Source organism: Centrocercus urophasianus, unplaced genomic scaffold (assembly GCF_019232065.1).
Source record: "Centrocercus urophasianus isolate 14NV4802_14NV808 unplaced genomic scaffold, USGS_Curo_1.0 seq_28, whole genome shotgun sequence".
Taxonomy (NCBI): Eukaryota; Metazoa; Chordata; class Aves; order Galliformes; family Phasianidae; genus Centrocercus; species Centrocercus urophasianus.
This window is the reverse complement of record NW_024884844.1, coordinates 7,643,462-7,662,907: the sequence shown is the minus strand read 5'-3', so window position 1 is coordinate 7,662,907 and position 19,446 is coordinate 7,643,462. Positions and strand designations below refer to the sequence as shown.

The 19,446-nt window shown below is 38.3% G+C and overlaps 1 protein-coding gene across 6 annotated transcripts in view; it reads left to right on the top strand.

The window, feature by feature from the left end:
* NCKAP5 (NCK associated protein 5) overlaps nucleotides 1–19,446 on the top strand; it is a 192,181-nt gene that overhangs the window by 152,140 nt on the left and 20,595 nt on the right. The window contains exons 13-16 of one of the 6 annotated variants that reach the window (XM_042827394.1): nucleotides 7,386–7,700; nucleotides 9,868–10,004; nucleotides 11,508–11,637; nucleotides 14,294–14,481. In XM_042827394.1, coding sequence (XP_042683328.1) covers nucleotides 7,386–7,700; nucleotides 9,868–10,004; nucleotides 11,508–11,637; nucleotides 14,294–14,481 — 770 coding nt within the window. Of the gene's footprint in view, nucleotides 1–2,884; nucleotides 2,922–7,385; nucleotides 7,701–9,867; nucleotides 10,005–11,507; nucleotides 11,638–14,293; nucleotides 14,482–19,446 lie in introns of those variants that run through there. The other 5 variants (XM_042827393.1, XM_042827395.1, XM_042827396.1 and 2 more) reach the window with 5 other exon arrangements.

Here is a 19,446-nt window from a genome sequence, read left to right as displayed (position 1 = left end):
ATATTCAACTGATAAAATGTCTTTTGACCGCAAAAGAAATCTCTCTTGTCATGAAGCCTCAGTGCCTGAGAAAACAACTTACCGCTGTCAGTGTTAATTCCTTTCATCAGGCCATTGTTAGAAGTTGAGAAGAACCATTTAGCAATCATCTTATCAGTGATACAGGACTTGGTTCATTCATTTACACATGATCAGATAAAGTAAAAATGTTTGTTTTATCTTCTCCATCATCACCCAGTAAAACTGTGGAGTATCGAGAAGTCTCTACAAATGAGTGTGAGGTTACTGTTTATAAAAGCCCTAAAACAATACCAGCTATCAGTGAATAATTTTCCAGTGTAAGTCTCTTACTTGGAATCTGCATACTGAGAAATGTTATGGTTTGACACAAGTGGTGATAAGGTATTGGATTTTTCATGATTCCCATATGCATGAGCAATAGTGTAAGAATGCATGCATTTATTTGTACTTCAATAACAAAGCTGTTTTCTAAAGCCCTATCTGCATTTGAAGCCTGAGAGGCAGCTATTAAATCCACAGTGAGCTGAAGTAGCTGAAATAAGACATCATTAAGGGGAAATCTTGTTTAATAGCCACTAAGCTCTGCAAGAACAACTAGAGCAACTGTTTTGTATGTAGCAACATATCCCTAGAAGCACATCAGTTGGAAGGGCCCTAGAGGTCTTTAGTCCAGCCTCTTTCTGCTCAGGGACTTCATAGTTTTGGTTCTGAGTAGCTTCAGATTTGTGGTTCTAAATAGGTTCATGGCCGAGGCACCATTTCTCTGGGAGGTTTTGCACAGTATTGAGCAGTCCTATGTTCTTATCCTCTAGTATTCTCATTACTGATAATTTGGAGTGGTCATGCTGTTGAGTGGCCTTCCATGTCATGTGGAGGATTCTGCATTCTGCAGTGCCTCCTTTTCTAGCCCAGGGCTTGCTCATCCAAAGCAAGCCATACACTTGTGCATAGAGTTGGTTAAATATCCTCTCCTTCTGAGTTGCTTCTGGAAATTTATTAGTGTGTGGTCTTTGAGCAAGATTACAGAATGTGAACAGGCTAATCTGCAGACTGAAACAGCATTATGTTGGTCTGGCCCCATAGGAATGGGACAAATGTTGTCTGCTGTACTGTGTTCTTCACTCTTTCGGCATTTGGAGGGATTAATTTTGAAATGATGGTCTGAAGGAGTCTATGATAATAGATTGAAACTTTCTGTGTATTTTTTTAATTGCTATTTATGTAGCTTGAAGATGATGGAGAGCCTTGCCAATATATATCAATAAGAAACGAACATCCGTTATTGTCTTCTAATTTTTGTAAGCTTACCTTCTTCACAGCCTGGCAAAGACAGATTGTTTCTTTGTTCTTTAACAGGTAGTACACACAGCACTTGTCTAATTGCCAGTTGTTCGGCAGCACTGCTGCAGCCCATTATCTAGCTTGTCTTCTTCTGAGGAGAGCATTCATATTTTGAATCAACACTTTCTTATTAGGCAAAATGATTTTCTGCTAATTTCATTCTTTTGTCATTACATTTATTCACCCAGAAGTGCTGTATTTTGTCACAAGAAGGAGTAGAAGTGTGTTTCTCTATGTACTGTATATAGGATGCAATCTAATTATTATTCAAGATACTGAGAATCTGCTGGTGTCATTCAGGCTTAAAATGTCAATTAAAAAGAATGGTCAGATTCTTCAGCTCTGAAGTTAATGCTGCTGTGTTGATTTTCACTGTTTTACAGTCTGGCCCAATCTGTATTTGTTTTTGTCACTCAAATCAGGATTGTACCTGGTTATCGTGCTTAGTCCAGATTGCCGGTACACTGATGTTCTCTATGCTACTTTGAGTCCCTCTGTTTGAAACATTTCCATTTTACATACCTTTTGCTTCTGGCTGGAGCTGTCTGTAGGCATATGTGTATGGAGCTTCACTCATGCATTTCCTATTAACTCTAATTCAAATACCTGAAATACAGCTGAACAAACTGAATAGCATTTTGTGTGAGTGTATTTTGAGTTACTTTAGATGTTTGTTTCGAATGGATTCATACAGACTCTGTGGTCCTGTTCTGAAAACACAATTTAGGAGGATTTCTGTGAAAAATGTGTCAGCATATGTCTTTCTAAATTTGCTCGGAGGATGGATCCAGTTCCTAATTTGATGCTATCTTTTCCATTTTTATAGAGTCTAGGGAGCTTCGATTTGTACCTTAATTCAGAGACCTGAACTGTTGACATTTGATTAGCCATCGTGGCATATCATAAAAAACTAGGCTTTTCAGAAAGAAACCATCATGAGAGACCCGGTGTGTTGTTTCAAGATGCTTATACCCGTGGAACACCATTTAACATTGCACTTTTTTTTTTTCTTTTTTTCTTTTTTTTTCCCCCCAAAATAAATGGAGTTCCTGAAGGAAAATTCTGTTCATTCTGGCTTTAAATCATATGGTTTCTCACCAGCTCCTGCCTCGATGCAGCTGCTTTAACTGTGATTCAGCTATTTTGGAAGAGCTGTACTTGAGTATTGAGGATAAAAATTGTAGCTTACCTAAAAGTCACTCAAAACTCTCTGTGTTGTTAATGAGTTTTCACATCATTAATTAAGAAATAAAAGCAGTCTGTTTCAGGTTTGCGTGCATATATCTGAATGTTTATTGCCAGTACCCTTAAGTAAAGCCATCTGCAGGGCAGAACTAAAAAAAAAAAATTATTTAAAGCCTCATTTAATATTCATGTGGCTTTAATTTCAGCCTTGTTTTCTACTAATAAACAAAAAGCAATTGCTACTAAAATAAACAAAATAAATATCATATGTTCTTCTTTGCATTTGCAAAACCCAGAGCTTCCTGGGCACTTACTAATTAGTCTGTATTTACCACAGAGAGCATTTATGGCTAAGCACTGTCACTAGTCCTGTGTGTTGGGAACAGAAAATCAAAGAAAATGTCTCAAGGTGAGTGAAACTGAAATCCAGTTTATATGAGCTATTTGAGAGCGGGCAAATCAGTGATTCCTCTCCTTTATCCTTAAGAGCTTCAAATGCACCAGTCAGTGAACACAGACCATCAGTGGAACAGCCAAATAATACCAGCAGCAAATGCACTCTTGGACACCGTGTGCAGCCCATTTATCTGGGATGCTAAGTGTGACTTTGACTCTTTTTTAACTGTGGACTAATGGAATTGTTCCCGAACTAGAGTCAGCTTAGCTGCCTCTAATAGTAATAGCAAAAATAATGATTGTAATGCTTCTTGGAAGTCTTTTGCAGCATAGTTTCTGAACAGATTCCTAAATAGCTGGTGGCTGAATTGATTTGGGGTATTCCTACACAAGCATTGCTCATTGAAGCAATTGCAGAGTGGTTATATACTGGTTGCAAAAGTCCTAGGATCCTTATTCTTATGATATCATTCTTTAACAGGGAGGCGTTATTAGCTCTCAGTATTAATACAACGAACTGAAGCATCAAGTGGGAAAGAGATAGGCCTGTTGCTACATGGAGAAGGTATGGCTGAGGCAGCCCACAGTCAGTACCTGGGTAAATAATGAATTCTCCTTTTTTAGGTTTTGCTGTTTTGTGTGTACAATAGGTAGGTCTCTTATTAGGAAGTAAGAAATGAAGGAAAGCATCCATCCATGCCTTGAATGAGCAGTCCCCAATAAGATGTTGCTTAGACAGTGTGCTATTACTGGTTTCCAGCCTTTGCGTCTCAAGGTTCTAAGGAAAAAAATGTTCCTAGAAAAGCCACATTTCTGCATTTTTGCAGACACATTGCTTATCTTGGTTTCACTCCTTGCATCAGATATGAGGACTTTTCTTTCTTCTCAACTTGTGCTCATCTATCAAGATTTCTTAAAGACAGTTGCAAATGTATAAGGCAGATTGGCTAGGACAGATGTAAAATCAAAGAGATATACAGCCATAAAAGAAGCAGGATGGCTTCCCAAAATATTTCTAGGCTGGCCTCATTGGCAGCCAGGTTGTAACTGGGCTGCAGTTACCTTTTATACAGAGCTTGATGTTGCTCTTCACGTGAACTAGAAGTCTCATTGTTTGTATTCTAAAGATTCCAAAGTCCTTTCTAAAGGACTAAAATCATATCTATTTCTAATATCTTGTCTACTGTGAAAAGTGTATAGATTTTTAGTAGGTATGCCACTATAACACAGAGAGATTATTCCAGTAGTCATCCATTGTAGGACATCCCCAGGTGGAAAATGCATGTAGGCCTCTGTGTTTAATAGACTCTGACAGATGTGGAATACAAAATTTCAAACATTATCCAGGTTTTTTTCCAGTTCATTTATTCTCAGTAACAACCCTGTTACTTGCCACCAATCTTCCCATGTGTGCAAGGAAGGGACCTAAATGCTGATAGGAGATTGGAAGTGTTTATTGCAAAAAATAAAAAAATAAAAAATCCATAGGTAACTGTCAAAATAGAGAACAGAGTTATTGGCAGGATTGTAGGTCAGCTAATTTTTGACTTGTTTTAGGGTGGGTCTTGAATTGAAATGGAGCAGCAATTATGTATTTCAAGTTAGGAAATACATTTCAGAGGTTATAGTCAACTGTGAAGACAACTGTCAAACAATTGGAGAAATGATATATTGAAGTTAGAGATCTCTGAGGAAAAAAAAAAGGTTGACTAGGAAGAAGCAGTAGAAGAAATACCGAACAAGTTGGTAAAGTCTGTATTTTTGTGCTTTTTTTTTCTTATTTTTATTATAACTGGGTGTAAACTCTAATCTCAGATTTAAGCAGACATTTCTTTTTGTTCAGGTTCACTTGCAGACTCATAGTTTAAAAATGCACTGCACAGTCCTCCTATTAACTGTTCCTCAGTGTGTGTTATTCCATTTCACCTGTGCAGTGCCTATGGGAATATCAGGGCTGGGATATTTTTTACCTAGAATAGTCTTACAGGCATTTTTAGTTTTAGATACTGGTTACGCTTCGTATCCAGATAGAAAACATTAACGCGTTCATCTTTGACTAATTGGATCAAATGATGGTGTAAACCCAAAAGGAATAATTTGGTTGAAATTGACACTGATTTGGCAGAAAACATTCATTTTTTTTGTGGATGCTTTAGCATTGCAGATGAAGAGAAGGATGTGCAAATAAAGAGATCTGTTTTGCCATCTGTAGTTTAAGTTCTTCCTGCCAATGCCACATGTAGCTTAAAGATGTTTATTAACTGATCAAGCAGTTTTGCACAGACCTATTACATTTGAGATATTATTATGAAAAAAAAAGAAAAAGTATTAATTAACAATTTGGCATGTTTCAAAATACTAGAAAAATGATAATCCCTTTGTCAGAAAAAAAAAGTTACGTGTTCACCGATTACTCTTGTCAGCTTAATAGAAAATCTTGATCTATCTAGAGAAAGACCATTGTTAGGATTTCTGTCTTCCTTTACTGATGGGATTAGCATCCTTTCATTTTGAGTGTTGTAGATGCTCCGTGCCCACTCGATCTTATATATCTCTCAAAAGCTTCTTTCAAGGCTTAAGGGTACTTCTGAAAACAGCTTGCTGGAAATTTCCCAGTGAAACTGTTCTTGATACAGAGCTATTTTTGACTGATATTTTTGTTCTTGAAAATGTCTGCTTTCTGTGGAAAATTCTGGTTGCTACTCGAATGTTTCAGCTGAAATTTATGTCAATCGTGTAGTTTTGTAGCCAAAACTTGAAAACTTATGTGAGGAAAATATCAAACCAGCTGTAGCAGTGAGCACATAGGGGAACTGCACGCCTTTCCTGAGGTGAGCTGATGCTTCGGTAGAAAATAAGTCCCTTTGCTACTAGCCTTATCGAGAAAGCCTGTTTTAAGCAGAGCAATCTGTGACTGTTTTTCTTTTTTTCTTCTATTTTTTGGTATCTAAAATAAAGTTTCCCTGTTTGTTGCTGTTTGCTTTTAATATTAAGATAAATTGGCCGACACAGTTAGTAACATACACACTTCTTCAGCTTTACTACCTTCAAACAGAAACTTAGTTTGTGCCAGTCAGTTGAAGTAGAGATAATGTGCTTGTGATAATTGTGTCTGGTATCCATCAGTATATTTTATTTGTAACCTCCTGGTCCCACATGGCAGGGAATGGCTTGGGTTATCAGATCATTGGTTTTAGAATGTTCTTTTCTGTGGTGCTTCCAGTTTACTCAGTGTCTCCTCTGAAGAGCTCTGCCTTTCCAATATAACCAGTGCTCTATAGATATCTTCCTTCTGGTCAAGAAGAAACTACTGGAAGTCCTTTCTTACTCTATTATTTTCTTTGCTTGATAACTGATAGTTGTTAGCTGGAGCACTGCCTGTCCGTGAGCTGAAAAATATCTCCAAATTTCTCAGTTTTAGGACACTGCAGAGGAAAAAATAATGAATGTGACTTGACAAAGAACTGCTAACTACAACAGACTTAAATAACAAATGAGGATATCATAAAAAAAATCAATACTCAGGAACGTATAGAGATAGAAAAGATGTATTGGGTCATGTTCTGCATCTCCTGCTAGAGAACAGTTGTTCACTGCAGTATGTCTTTTATTCAGTGTGGACTTAAATTATTCAAGCAAAGGAAATACTTCTACTTCCTTTGGGAGTGTTTGCCACAGACTGCAGATCTCACTGTCAAGGGATGTTTCCAGGTGTTTAACCTAATGTATGTCTGTTTTCCAGCCATTAGTGCTGTTCCCTCTCTGAATTTCATGTCACTCAGAAGAACTGTGGTTTCTTCAGTATTGTCTACTCCTTACACAAACAAACCTGTGGGAATGAATGGAAAATGCTAGGGCAAGTGATGTGACACCCTCGTAATGTTTGCTGGAAGGCTATGCACAGCCACACTGCTTCCAAACCAAATCCTTCGCTCGGTGTTGTGAAGTGTGCGCTTAGGAAAGTGGGATGTGCTGAACCAGAATGTGACAAGGCAAACCTTCTATCCAAGTTCTCAAGAAAGTTTTGAGAGACCAACATCTCTGGGAAATTTATGAGTGTTCATTTTCTGTAAGAATTCACATTTGATGAAGCCTCTCTGTGGGTCTTCAAACTAAGTCATTTGGAAATAACTGCACTCACTTTCCAGAACATTCCCCTTCTATTCATTGTCACATCCTAAGTCCATGGCAGGCCAATCTCAGCATATTGATGTGTGCTGGTTTCATTGCACCTGAAAATGGTATTTCATTGTTTTCAGTTAAATAAATATGTTGTGTTGAAAGCATGCAAATAACAGCAGCATACTCACAAGATGCAAAGCGATTTTCTTTCCTTGAAACCTTACCTTGAAGATGCCCTCATTTCCCATAGACCCTTTTACTGTCTTTAAGAACCAGCCACTTCTTTCACTCCACCGCATCACAGTTTTCCTGTCCCTTAGAGTCTTGCTGCCAGATGAGGACGCTGGACAGTGGGATTGGAACCTTCCCACTCCCCGACTCAGGGAACCGATCTGCGGGGCGACACGTGTCTAAGCAGGAATCGACCTTGGAAACAGAAGCCCTCGCACCGTCTGAGCAAGTTCTTCTTTCAGCTCCTTCAGTAAAAGCCAAAACTCTTGAGCGAGAAGTGCCTTCAACAGCTATGAGTCAGGAGTCTGTGGAAAGCATAATTAGTCACTCAACATCTGATCCAGCCATCACTGCCAAAGGTATACGACCTTTTCAGAGTCGCCTTCCAAAACCAGATTCCTCAGGTAAAATGTCAATTACACTGAAAATCGCATTATTTCTGTCCTGATGTCTGTTTAGATAAGCAGAAGTCCTATAATAATGACGATTGATAACAGAAATGTTAAATGCAGTGCAGAAAATATTGCTTTTAGGAATGCGTGAGGTTAAGTTTGTGACCTGAGCCATATGGAAATTTTGTTACACACAATGCTTATCTGTAACCAAGGAAGAAAAATGTGTTAAGTACTTAAATCGTTTTCTCAAGAAACAGTACTTGAAAAAAACATACGCCAGCCTTGGAATTTGAACTGAATAAGAATACAGATGTTCAGCAGTATACAGGATCAGACTTTATAGCAAAGTACAAAGAATAGCTATGTTGTGACACAGAAAAGACATATCCACAAAGACTTGCTTTTGAAGCTGCACTGAGACAAAATATTCATTTGGCCTCAATGCATAAATTCTGAATATATGGCCTGGGCCTCAAAGGAACTCTTATTATTTTTTTAATACATGGTACAAATATATTTATTTATATGAACGTAAAGTACCTCACTTTAACTTGTCTACCAAGTCTGTGTTTACTATGGACTATAAAAGGAAAGCTGACAAAGCAATGAACAGACTTACAGTCCAGCAAACCATCAACACGTAACTTTATATTAGTACATAGTTGCATTGAACTCAGTGCAATCCCTTACAAATGTCCACTGACCTTTTTTTTGAATATATTGAAGGCCTCTGAGTTACTAATATATATGCCAATCATTACACACAGCATTTATTTTGTAATGCAGTTTTGCATAGTCTGTGCAATAGACATGGGGGAAAAAACACTAATAGTAATTGATTTCATGGAGAAGAGTGTATTTTGTGTTTTGTTTTGTTTTTATCTTGATCAAATGCAGTGTCATTGGTGTTATGCTTGTTAGCATTGTGTCAACAAACGTATTTGCCCCTGTACAACTTGTGAGCGCTTAACTTCCATGAGTCCATATAACTGAGATTCCATGTAATTAACATGGAAGGTTAAATATGAAATTTAAACTTAGTTTAAGTCCATCAAATATGTGTTCTGTTAATGAGCTGATGGAGATTGAGCCTAGGAGGAAAGAAGTCTCTTTTATATGTTCATCAGATGCATAACAGCAGAATCTTAATTAAACGCCTTAGAACTAGTTGATTAAGCAATATTCCCATTGTGGTGTTGTAATGGTATAATAATCTGCAAACACACATTGTATGCCTTATTGCAGTCTGCTCTGCTCATTTCAAATCAAAGCTAAATAAAAGATATTTTAGTACTTAGTATATTTTAAATAAATGTACCGTTAATTAATGGTACAGCTAAGAAGGATTCAGAAGAGAAATCTTAGTTATAGATTATATGCTGCATGCTTGAATAGCCACATGTGTGACCTCAATTCAGCAGTGTGCTATAGAGTAGACTCCATGATTAAACACTGTCATTATAACAAATTGAATAGGAACTGCAACCACTGAATTGCTTCATAAGAAGTCAGTTGCTGTAAGATTGTTCTGATCCTAATGTTAATATTCACTGCACCAAACTTGTAAAGTTTGTATCTTAATTAAATTGTCATGAAGAGATGTTAAAAAAGTAGTATACATGAGATGGTAGGGTCAACTCATTCTTCACCAGATTGTTTTCCACTGATTCTTTTCCTCTTCCTTCTCTCTCTCTTCCAAATTTCAATTATCACTTTATTTCATATGCGCTGTATATCTTCTCTGATGTTCTGATTTTGCATAGTGCAAATATAGCAAATAAAAAGGCTAACTGACTGAGAGTTTCTGCTACAAAGGTACTTCTAATTATATTTATGTTAACACCCTGTTCTCTCTCTGAGAACATAAAATAGCAAAGCAGAACATACAATGCCTGGAAGAAGTTATTGTGTATTGTTTCTTATTTGAAAGAGTATATATGTCAAAACTAATAGAGAGATTACAATCTATGCCTTCTTCTCCTGTCATTAAGCGGAAAAAGGCTTGGGATAATATTCTGCCACTGTAGTTGTTAGGGTCATTCCAGTAAGAAACTAAACATAATTTGAAGTAATACAAGTTTCATGATTAGCACTCAGTTTTTACTGAATTAAAATTGAAGCACTCATGAAGATGGCGATGAGACCTACAGTTTAAATAATGCCTTTCTTAATTCAGGAATAATTAACCTTGCAAAGCAAAGTGAACGAGAACCAAGTTCTGTGACCTCTACCTCATTAGAGCTTACTGAAGAAACTGTAGAAAATAGAAAAGCTCTTTCAGATTGGACAACCAAGAAAACTACAAAAACAAAGGTATCAGTTAAGAAATGTCATCTATTAAATGAGATATGTACTGTGGTGTGAAGAATCAGAAATGGTGAATGTTCTTAATACAGTGGAAAGATTAGCTAACAATCTAATAGCTACATTTATTATTTTTTTGCCCTTCATTGGCAATCTCATTGTTTATTAATAATACAGCACTGAGAGGCACTTTGTCCTCATGCCTTACAAATTATGATTAATTATAATGCACAGGCATTTTATAGACAAGGAAATTGATACCTTTTTACCGTGTTTTTCTCTTAGAGAAATTTGATCTTGTTTGTTTGTTTTCCTTTGGAAATTCAGATATGTTGTGTTCCCTCCCACCCCCAGGTCTGTTTTTCCTTGTCTGTATGGCTGTGTAATGTAGTGTGCGTGATTGAGCAGGTGTGCTATGAAAGTACTGTGAAAGAGAAAGTATTCTCTTTTTACATGTTTCCATGTGGCTGTGGTTAATCTCTGCAGTGATCTGTCTGTCCTTCAGCGTTTTCATGAAAACTGCAGAAAGAACGAAGAGGCAAATGTATATTCCTGTGTAAAAGCTACAGCTGATGGTTGTTATTCATATTCAGGAATGCCAGGCTGTCAAGCCCTGTGAGAAGCACAGGGTCAGCAGGTTAGCCAATAGCAAGAAAAACTTACTCCAGATAGTGGGCATTAAGGCAAGGGAGCTGTCAGACTGCTGGCTAATAGGACTTACATTGTAAGAGGCTGAAAACCTTTGGTTGCTTAACTTTTGTGCATGTCTGCTTTATCCATTTATTTACTGACTGGAGTAGCTCACATTTTTATATAGTCCATGCTATGGATATTTAGGACGGAAACAGAAAGAAAAATGGTTTGCTTGTGTATTATTGGCAAACTGGCAGTGAATCCTCTGTAGTGCAACACCTTTGGCTTCCTAGTCATGACAACATGAGTGTGATATCCACCTTAACTCAGGCACAACAGGTCACCCCCAGTCCCCAGACCATGTTAATATGCTACGTGTGTACTGGTAATTGGTCTGTGTAGAGTCAAGACCTTGGTGTGTCTGCATCTGATGTGTGAATGTGGCTTTGGCACTGCAGCTGGCTTGGATACTCCCTGTTTTATGAGCAGTGTTGGGCATATTTGGCTGCATGCAGAATCCCTCAGGACTGATACTCACTCCACAAGTATGTGCTTCCTATCTAATGAATGTCCTTCAGCATCAGTTAAAGCTGCAGTGTGCATGAGAAGATGGGGAAATTGATGTCACTCTTTGAAAAATACATTTTAAAACTCTCTTGAGTCTTGATAGGCAATTGAGGTTACAATAGTAGGTAGTATTTGATGATTACTTACTTGAAGGATAGGTGGATAATTAAAATAGTAAAAGATGTTTTAACAGTTGAGTTATCCATTTCCACTGCATGAAGAATATAAAATTTTCCACTCACAATACCATCTTCTGCATTATTTTTATATATTTGCATCATCTGAATGATCTCAATACCCTTACTTGTGCAGGACAGAGCTCTAAGAGTGTGCACTTATTCTGCCAGCAGCAGTGACACTGAACCGGAGCCCGAGTATGGAACAAATTATTTTCGAACTGCAAAGGAGACGTTAGTAGAGTTAACAAAGAGCAACAAACAAGGTAACTGAAAATGTCTGCATAAGGAATGTGTATCTCCACTCTGACTCAGCAACAGATAATGTCCTTCACTGGACTGCCTAGTTTTTGCTTTCTAACCCCAGATCTTACTTCAGTCTGATTTTCCATTAGCTTTTTATTGCTTTCTATTATATCTGTGTATCTTTTTTTTCCCCTCTCCTCTGCTATTTTTGCTACCAGGAGCTAAACTTCTAGGCTTTTATGTACAAATAACTGCACTGTAAGTAAAAAGTCTTCTGTTCCATTATTACAAAATTTAAAAGGTGGCTATGAAGATTCTTTCCTCTTTTTACTTTTTAAATTTTATTAGCTGGTTATAATAACTCAATGATCAAGGCCATAGCATTCCAACCTCTGTATCAAAGTGTTGTTAGTTGTGATGCCACCACAACTGTGCATATGCACAACTCCATATTTATGTTGCCATTTTCAAGTATCAAACCTTTCCACAGCATCTGGTAGCAATTCGGCGTTTACTGAATTCCAGTAGATGGAAGCACCTTAAGCAAAGCTCTCGACGTAATAGTTTTCTGTGTGTTTAATAACTGCCTTGCCATGCCCACCAGCTCGCCGTGCTGCAAGCCACCCTGCAGTGCAGCTGTGTGTCCCCTGGGAGGGGAGCAGAGCGTGGCTCATCTCCTCACCCACACAGCCATTGCCTTCCCTGTCGAGTGCAAAGGCCAGTGCAAGGTCTCAGCACCACTGAAGCTCTAAGAGCTTAAGCAGTGCTTCAGTGATACAGAGGATTTATGCTGACCCCCAGCACAGCAGTGAGCTTAACCTACCAGATATTAGCACCTACAGTAGATACCGCAGAGATGATTGCATTAAAAGTGCCACGGACATTGAGATGCTGTGGGCAAGCACACTGTGCTCTGTAGTGTCTGCTGGGAGCTGGGCGGAAACAATTGGCATTTTCAGAGAGGATCCATTTTGTGTGATTACACCACAGGCAGAGCAGAGCAAGAAGCTCAGGCTGTTTACTTACATTACTCATGTAACTTTGTGGTTTTAATCTGTATGAAATGTTGCAAGTAATTTACCTCAGCCAATAAAAAGGATTGCTTGCTACAGATTACATTCTCTGGTGGGTTTTGTTGTTGTTTTCTTGGGCTTTTTTTCAAAGGAGAAGGTAAGGATTTCTTCCGGTATTGATCACAGTTTGCAAAAATAAGGATTTCAGCATGTATAAGCAGTTGCATTAAATGACACCAGGTTCCAAGTTTGGTGATACATAAACAGAACTTAAAATTGCCATTTTGCATAGCAAACCATAATTTTTAATATATGTGCCTAACCTTTGGGCTAGTAAAAGAACTGAAATTCATAATTGTGACTGAGGCAAATAGAATTACAAGCCATTATTGCAGAAGTATTTCTGCCACGGTTGTTCTTTTTAAACAGGATTTCTGCCCTATAAATACAGTTCCCACATGCAGATTATTAACAGTACTTTATTCCATTCTGTGTTCAAAGATCCTAGCTTCTTTATGCATACAAGTGATATATCCTCAAAACAACCACATGAGGCTGAGGTGGGGGCTGTAGCAAACTGAGTCACAGTGAACGTTTTTTGTATGCATAGATAATTATATTTACTAGATGAGTCCTCAGAACATTAATGAATTTTCCCTTGTTGCAGTATTCTAATGTTGGAGTGATTTTCGTTTTCCATTTATGTGTGGGGAATGGGAAGACTGATAGACTGAGTGCTCAATGCAAAGACTATTGAAAGCCAGTGATAAGAGCCTCACTGATTTGGTGGGCTTTGGAGGAGACTGCCAGTGCATTGCCCAGTGTTACAGAGAAAGTCAGCAGAATAGCTTGGAATAAGCCAAAAGTTCCGGGTTCTTCCATTTCAACCATGAGAATGTTTTCATTCCAATTTCATGGAGGTTTTGTTCTGTTGTGATTCTATGGGAGGCACTGGAGGCAGAGGCTCTTCTAATGCTATAGGTTACAAGTTAGAATTGAAGTTTGTGTAACAAAAAGTGTGAGGAAAGAGTCTAATGATCATTTAAGCCTCTCTCCCCTGTGTTTTTTCGTGAAGCTGCAGAAAACTTCTTTGGTTTTGATCTTAAGTATGAGTTTTGATCTTTGGGCTTTGGAAGCTGGGGTTGTACTCGTAATGTTCTTGTATTGCAGTAGATATATAACAAATGAGTAGGGCCTGTTTCTTAACCTTGCTAGACTATGTTTTATACTGTTGTTTTCCTTGGCTAAAAATGTAGTTACAAAGAAAGAATTATCAGTAGTCCAACTGAAGGACATTAAAAATGAGCTTAGCGTATCTGCCATGTAAGGCTAGTGAGAATGGAGAATGAAAACTTACAGCAAATAAATAAATGGAGCAATCCTTCCAAATTAACCAACCTTTCTATATTAAAAGAAAAAACAAAAAGAAAATGTATTTTAGCCATCTCCTTCACCCTGTGTTAGATAGGAACAGTCCATTCTACGCGTATTGATTGGAGAGTTAGCAGCTAGTATTCTAATTCTTTTATTACCATTGAACTCCAAATACCTTAAAATATTAAAAAAAAAAAAAAAAAAAAGTAAAATTACATTATAATTTATTTAGGCTGTGTTTCATCAAGTAAATATGCCTTACTGACATTATTTTTAATGTCTTTTACAGCTGAGCAGGAAGAGCAGAAGCAGAGAAGGTCAGTTCTGGGGAACCCAATGTCAATCTTGGATTTATACCAACACAGTCTCTATGGCCATTTTGGAGAGGATGGACCTGAACAATTAACACATTTCAGTTTAATTGAGCAGCTGAGTGGACCTTCCAGTAAAGACAGCAAAGGCAAAGAAAGCCCAACTGTGAGTTACTGTGATTTTTATATTACATCTCATTTTCTTCATGATTTTTACTTGCTTCTTGTTTCCTTCTTAATGTGTTGATTGATTACTAAAACTAGGCAGACTGGAAAGAACAGCATGACCCACAGAAGAGTAAAGATCTAAGTATATTTAGAATGGGATGTTACATTCTGATGCCTGTATGACAAGGTCTTCCAAGATTGAAAGCTAGAGACAGGCTAGGGATAGCATTCTGCTATTAAAAGGAGCTGAAATCGAGGCTAGCAAGAAAACACAGGAAGTATCTTTTAAGACCACTCTTTCGTATCAAGTTAGCTACTATGTGTGGCACAACAGACAGTAAACAAATGAATGACACATCTGAAGTTGTTTCCTAAAAATGTGAATGAAAGCAGGCTATGGAACTGAGTTATCTTCTGTTCTCTGATGAAATATGGTTGATATGAGCTCTTGTACTCCTAATTTGGGGGTTCTGAAGATTATTTTTTTGGTGGTCAATTCTAATGGATCTTGATGCTAAACACAAACCTTTTTCTTTTCTCCCCTTATCTCATGTGACCCCACTTGTTATTTCTGTCACGGGAAGTGCTAACCCTGGCATCATGTAATCTCAGAATCTTTGAGAAGCACCCTCTCAGCCTATTTTCTCACACTTCTTTCTCACTTGGTCTCTCCTTATCTCTAACAAGCCTATTTGTTTGAAAACAGGGTTACCCAGCCATGGTGCACTGTTACCATTTTGCTTTCGTTTTCAGGGTCTTTGCCCAACTCTTTTTTCTTCTTTTTAAATACAAGCTCTTTTGTTTCCATGTAAGATACCCACATTTGGGGTATCTTACAGTATACACAAAGGTGGTAGCAGAAAATAATGAAAGAGCTGCAGTTGTTAGCGTAACAATGCCATTCTTTAAGTTTATATATATATATATATATATATATATGTATGTATCTTCCCAAACCCCATGTTTCAGCTTCAGAGAATGACTGTGCAATGTAACTTCAGAGGTGATTAACCAAAGTTAGAGCCTTACAGCTTGCAGGAATCCAGGCCAAATGTGCAGAAGGAATGTGTGGCAATAACTCTGTTTATTCCAACTCTGCTGGCATAAAAGTCCCACTTAACTCAATATTAAATTGACTCACAAACTTCTGAAATGCATCAGCCTCATTTCCTGATCAACCAGATTTCACTAGTCCTCAGAATATGATTCAGTATGAATATATTTGAGTCATATTAGAAAGAATAATTGTAAAGAATCTGGTTTTTTAGTTGGAAAGAAGAAAAGGGAGGAGGGAGGGGGAAGATAGAAGAATACTAAGGATAGATGAAGAAAAATAATATGAGCACCAACCTGATTCTGTGTCTTAAACTTTTAGAGATTCATAGCTTAGTTACGTAGATAAGATTAATTATATGTGTGTGCGTGTGTGTGTGAGGCATTTCTGCCCTCTGAAGGCCAAAATCTTTTGTTATTAACAGAGCAATTAGATTTGGTTCACTATAGAAAAGTTGCTCAGATTTATGTCTTCTTTTATTTCATTCTTATGCATTTCTTGTGCAGGACAGTGTGCCAGTCAGCACCAAAACTTAAGCAAAACTCATTAAAACAGCCTTAGGGTCTTTGCAGAAGTCCATCACAAAGGTAGAAGGCAACAGGTATAACTCAGCACAAGCATTTTTTCATGCATTGTGGTAGGGGCCTTTTGAGAATACTTTGAAGCTCTGAACTAGCTCTCAAAACAGCATTGCCTCTCAGTGAACAGTGGAAGCTCAATGGAGCACTGGGGATTTGCCTATTTGTATTAAACTTTTCAGAATGACAAATGAGAAGCAGTGACCATGGAAAGCAGGTTGCCCCAAACTCCTTGTTTCAACCAGCATGGCAAATTTATCTCAGCTGTAATTTGTCCAACCTGAGAAGATCCACAGTCTGTTTCATTTAGAACTCCATGTTCTGGAACTTCTCCCACCAGAAGGGGGGACACCAGAAACTGAGGCACTTACAGCCAACAGCTCTGGGGGGAAAGAAAAGAGAGGAGTTTTGAGGTGAGAAAAATATGCAGCTTTCATATGAAATATCTGGCATTTTGAACAAGGAAACGCTCTCTGCTTTGCATTTCCTTCCCCAATAGTGTTTGTTAAGCCTTAAAATAATAATAAAAAAATCCAACCACACAAGCACCGTGATGGACAGAATGAGTTTACTCTGCTTGTCGAAAGAGCAGTGTGGTGTATCAGTCCCTTATCCCAATTAAATTGGACTGTACAGCACCAGTAAGAGAGTGACTTCAGCCTGGGTGCTCTAATGAGGTGCTCTGGCAGAAGCTGTGCTTGCCCAGGCTGTCACTTGGGATGTCTCCTTCTCTCATACACCAGTGTTACCCCCAAAGTATAGACACAACAAGTTTAATCAGCAGAAAGTACTGCGCAGAAGGAGTTTCAGAGGAGAAATGATCTGTGGACAGTTCCTATGGTAAAGAGACACCGAGTGGGCAGTTTGACGAATCACAAAGGCTTCCATACATTGAGAGAAGTATTTATTGTTCCGTATCTGCAAAGTCTTGAAGAGCATTGTGGTTTAATTCCCTTGACTCTCCTCACGGCCAATTTGATGATACATTTATTTTGACCTGGGAAACATATTGTGAAACAGCGTCATTCTTTTGTACGCTGCAGTATTCTGGACAAGGAAAACAAATCACAGTTTCAAATACAAAACATGTTGGTTTCTTTCACTTAACTTGAGACTTAAATTGAGATTTGAGACTTAAATTGAGACTTAAACTTTCACTTAAATTGAGAGCCATGGTGCATTTTTCTCATGTAGGATTTTCAAAACCAGAAACAATCTTTTTTACATGTTTCAAATAATTTAAATGATAGCTTTGGTGATTTAATAAAACGTGTGCAGCACCAAACTCCACAGCAGCCACCAGCTGGGTAAGACCAATTGGGTGAAACTTTAGTGGGACACAGCTGCTTCTCCTGCTTGCAGCAGTAACTGGTAGTGCCTACAGCAGTTTTCTGACATCATGATTACTATTATATTTTCTCAATCAAAAAAACGTTATTTCATATTTCAATTAACTTACTGTTTAGACTTTGAAACCTCAGGATCTTTTTCTTATAAGAATCAAAAAAACAAGATGAATTTCTCTTGCCCAGGCCTATTGTTTATTAACTTATTTTATGGTCAAATGAGAACCAATACAAGACTTTTTATTGTCTTCTTTGTTCCCTTGGAGAAATAATGGGAATGGTCAAAGTGTTATTATTCAATCATCCTTATGATCCCAAAGCAACACAAATAATGGATTTTCTTTTCTGTCCTTAACCAACCATCCCATACTTCTTTTCTATAATGTGAATCATAGAATCATCAAATCTTAGAATGGCCAGGGTTGGAAGGGACTTCAAGGATCATGAATCTCCAACCACCCTGCCACATGCAGGGCCACCAACCTCCCCATTTAGTACCAGACCAGGCTGCCCAGGGCCCCATCCAATCTGGCCTCGAACACCTCCAGGGACAGAGCATCCACAGCCTTTCTGGGCAGCTGTTCCAGCACCTCACCAATCTCTCTGTAAAGAACTTCCCTCTGATATCCAACCTAAATCTTCCATCCTTCAAGTTAAAACCATTTCCCCTTGTCCTGCTGTTATCTACCCTTACCTTTTCACCCTCGTGTTTTGTAAGCTCCCTTTAGGTACTGAAAGCTGCAATGAGGTCAACCCACACCCTTCTCCAGGCTGAACAAGCCCAGCTCCCTCAGCCTGTGGCTTACTTATATTTCAAGGTATAACTTGATAACTTGATAAAGAAAACATCCTTTGTGGAAAGGACTGTGGTACCCATCCCGTGTTTCTAAATCCTCTTGCTTTCCCTCTGTTATGACAATTCTGACATTTATATCCCACCTGCTGTGTTAACTACATCAGCAACTGAATTAGCTGGCTCCAGTAGCTGAGGAAGTACAACATGAAGTTATGCTGTTACTCAACATGGCAGAGTTTGAATGCATTGTACAGATGGCTGATGGAGATAAATGTTCAAATCACCATGTCTTGAGATTCAGGTAGATATTAGAGCATGCTGGCCAATACAAGAAAAGGAGAGATTGGAGAAATTCCTACAGTTTTGGCTGCACACACAATTGGGACAGATGTGGTGACATTCCCAGATAAACTTGATGGTTTTTTACAGCCAAGTAAGCTAATTCGGTGTTAATGCTACGTGGTTGTTTCATTGTGCTCACAAGCCTTCAAATGTATCATATTGAGAAAATGGAGTATCCACAAAAGGACTCATAAGAGTAATAAGAATATTTAGCAATTGCACATCACTTACCAGCCATCTTCTGTGATCTCAGAGTGTTAGGTTGGGTTGGATGTATCCGGCATCCCTGAATTTCAGCAGTTGGTAAAGCAGCCTGGACGCCTCTGCTGGTTGCACTAAATAAGAGTAATGGGAAAACAAAAGTGTGAGCTTCTAATGCTTGAGGCTTGTCTCCTGTGGAGATCAGTAAGTGGTGAGGTAGTGCTTGAATTGGCTGCACAGTGAACACACTTCACACTGTGCATCTACTTAGGCAGCCCTTGAAGAGCATGCCTGCAAAGCTTAGGTGCATGATTTGGTTTCTCTGAATCATTTTTTGTTTTGTTCTGTCTTATTTGTGCTTCTGAATAGAGCCACTCCTAAAAGAGGCTCTCCATATTTAAATGTCCATGGTAATGTAAGGGAGACAGCAGCCTTTTCCACATTGCCAGATGTGCTAGGGAGGGATTCTGTTCATCACATGATAAAGACAGAGATAGTGATTTGGGCCCAGTTGCTAATTGGGAGGAGCTGCATCCTAAGAGTTTCAAGTGGGAAGGAAGTACAGGCCATAGAACTATCTGTTTGCTTGCCTGCTTAGCTGCTTACACCAGCTACCACACTTCTAACCCAAAACTGGGAAGATAAA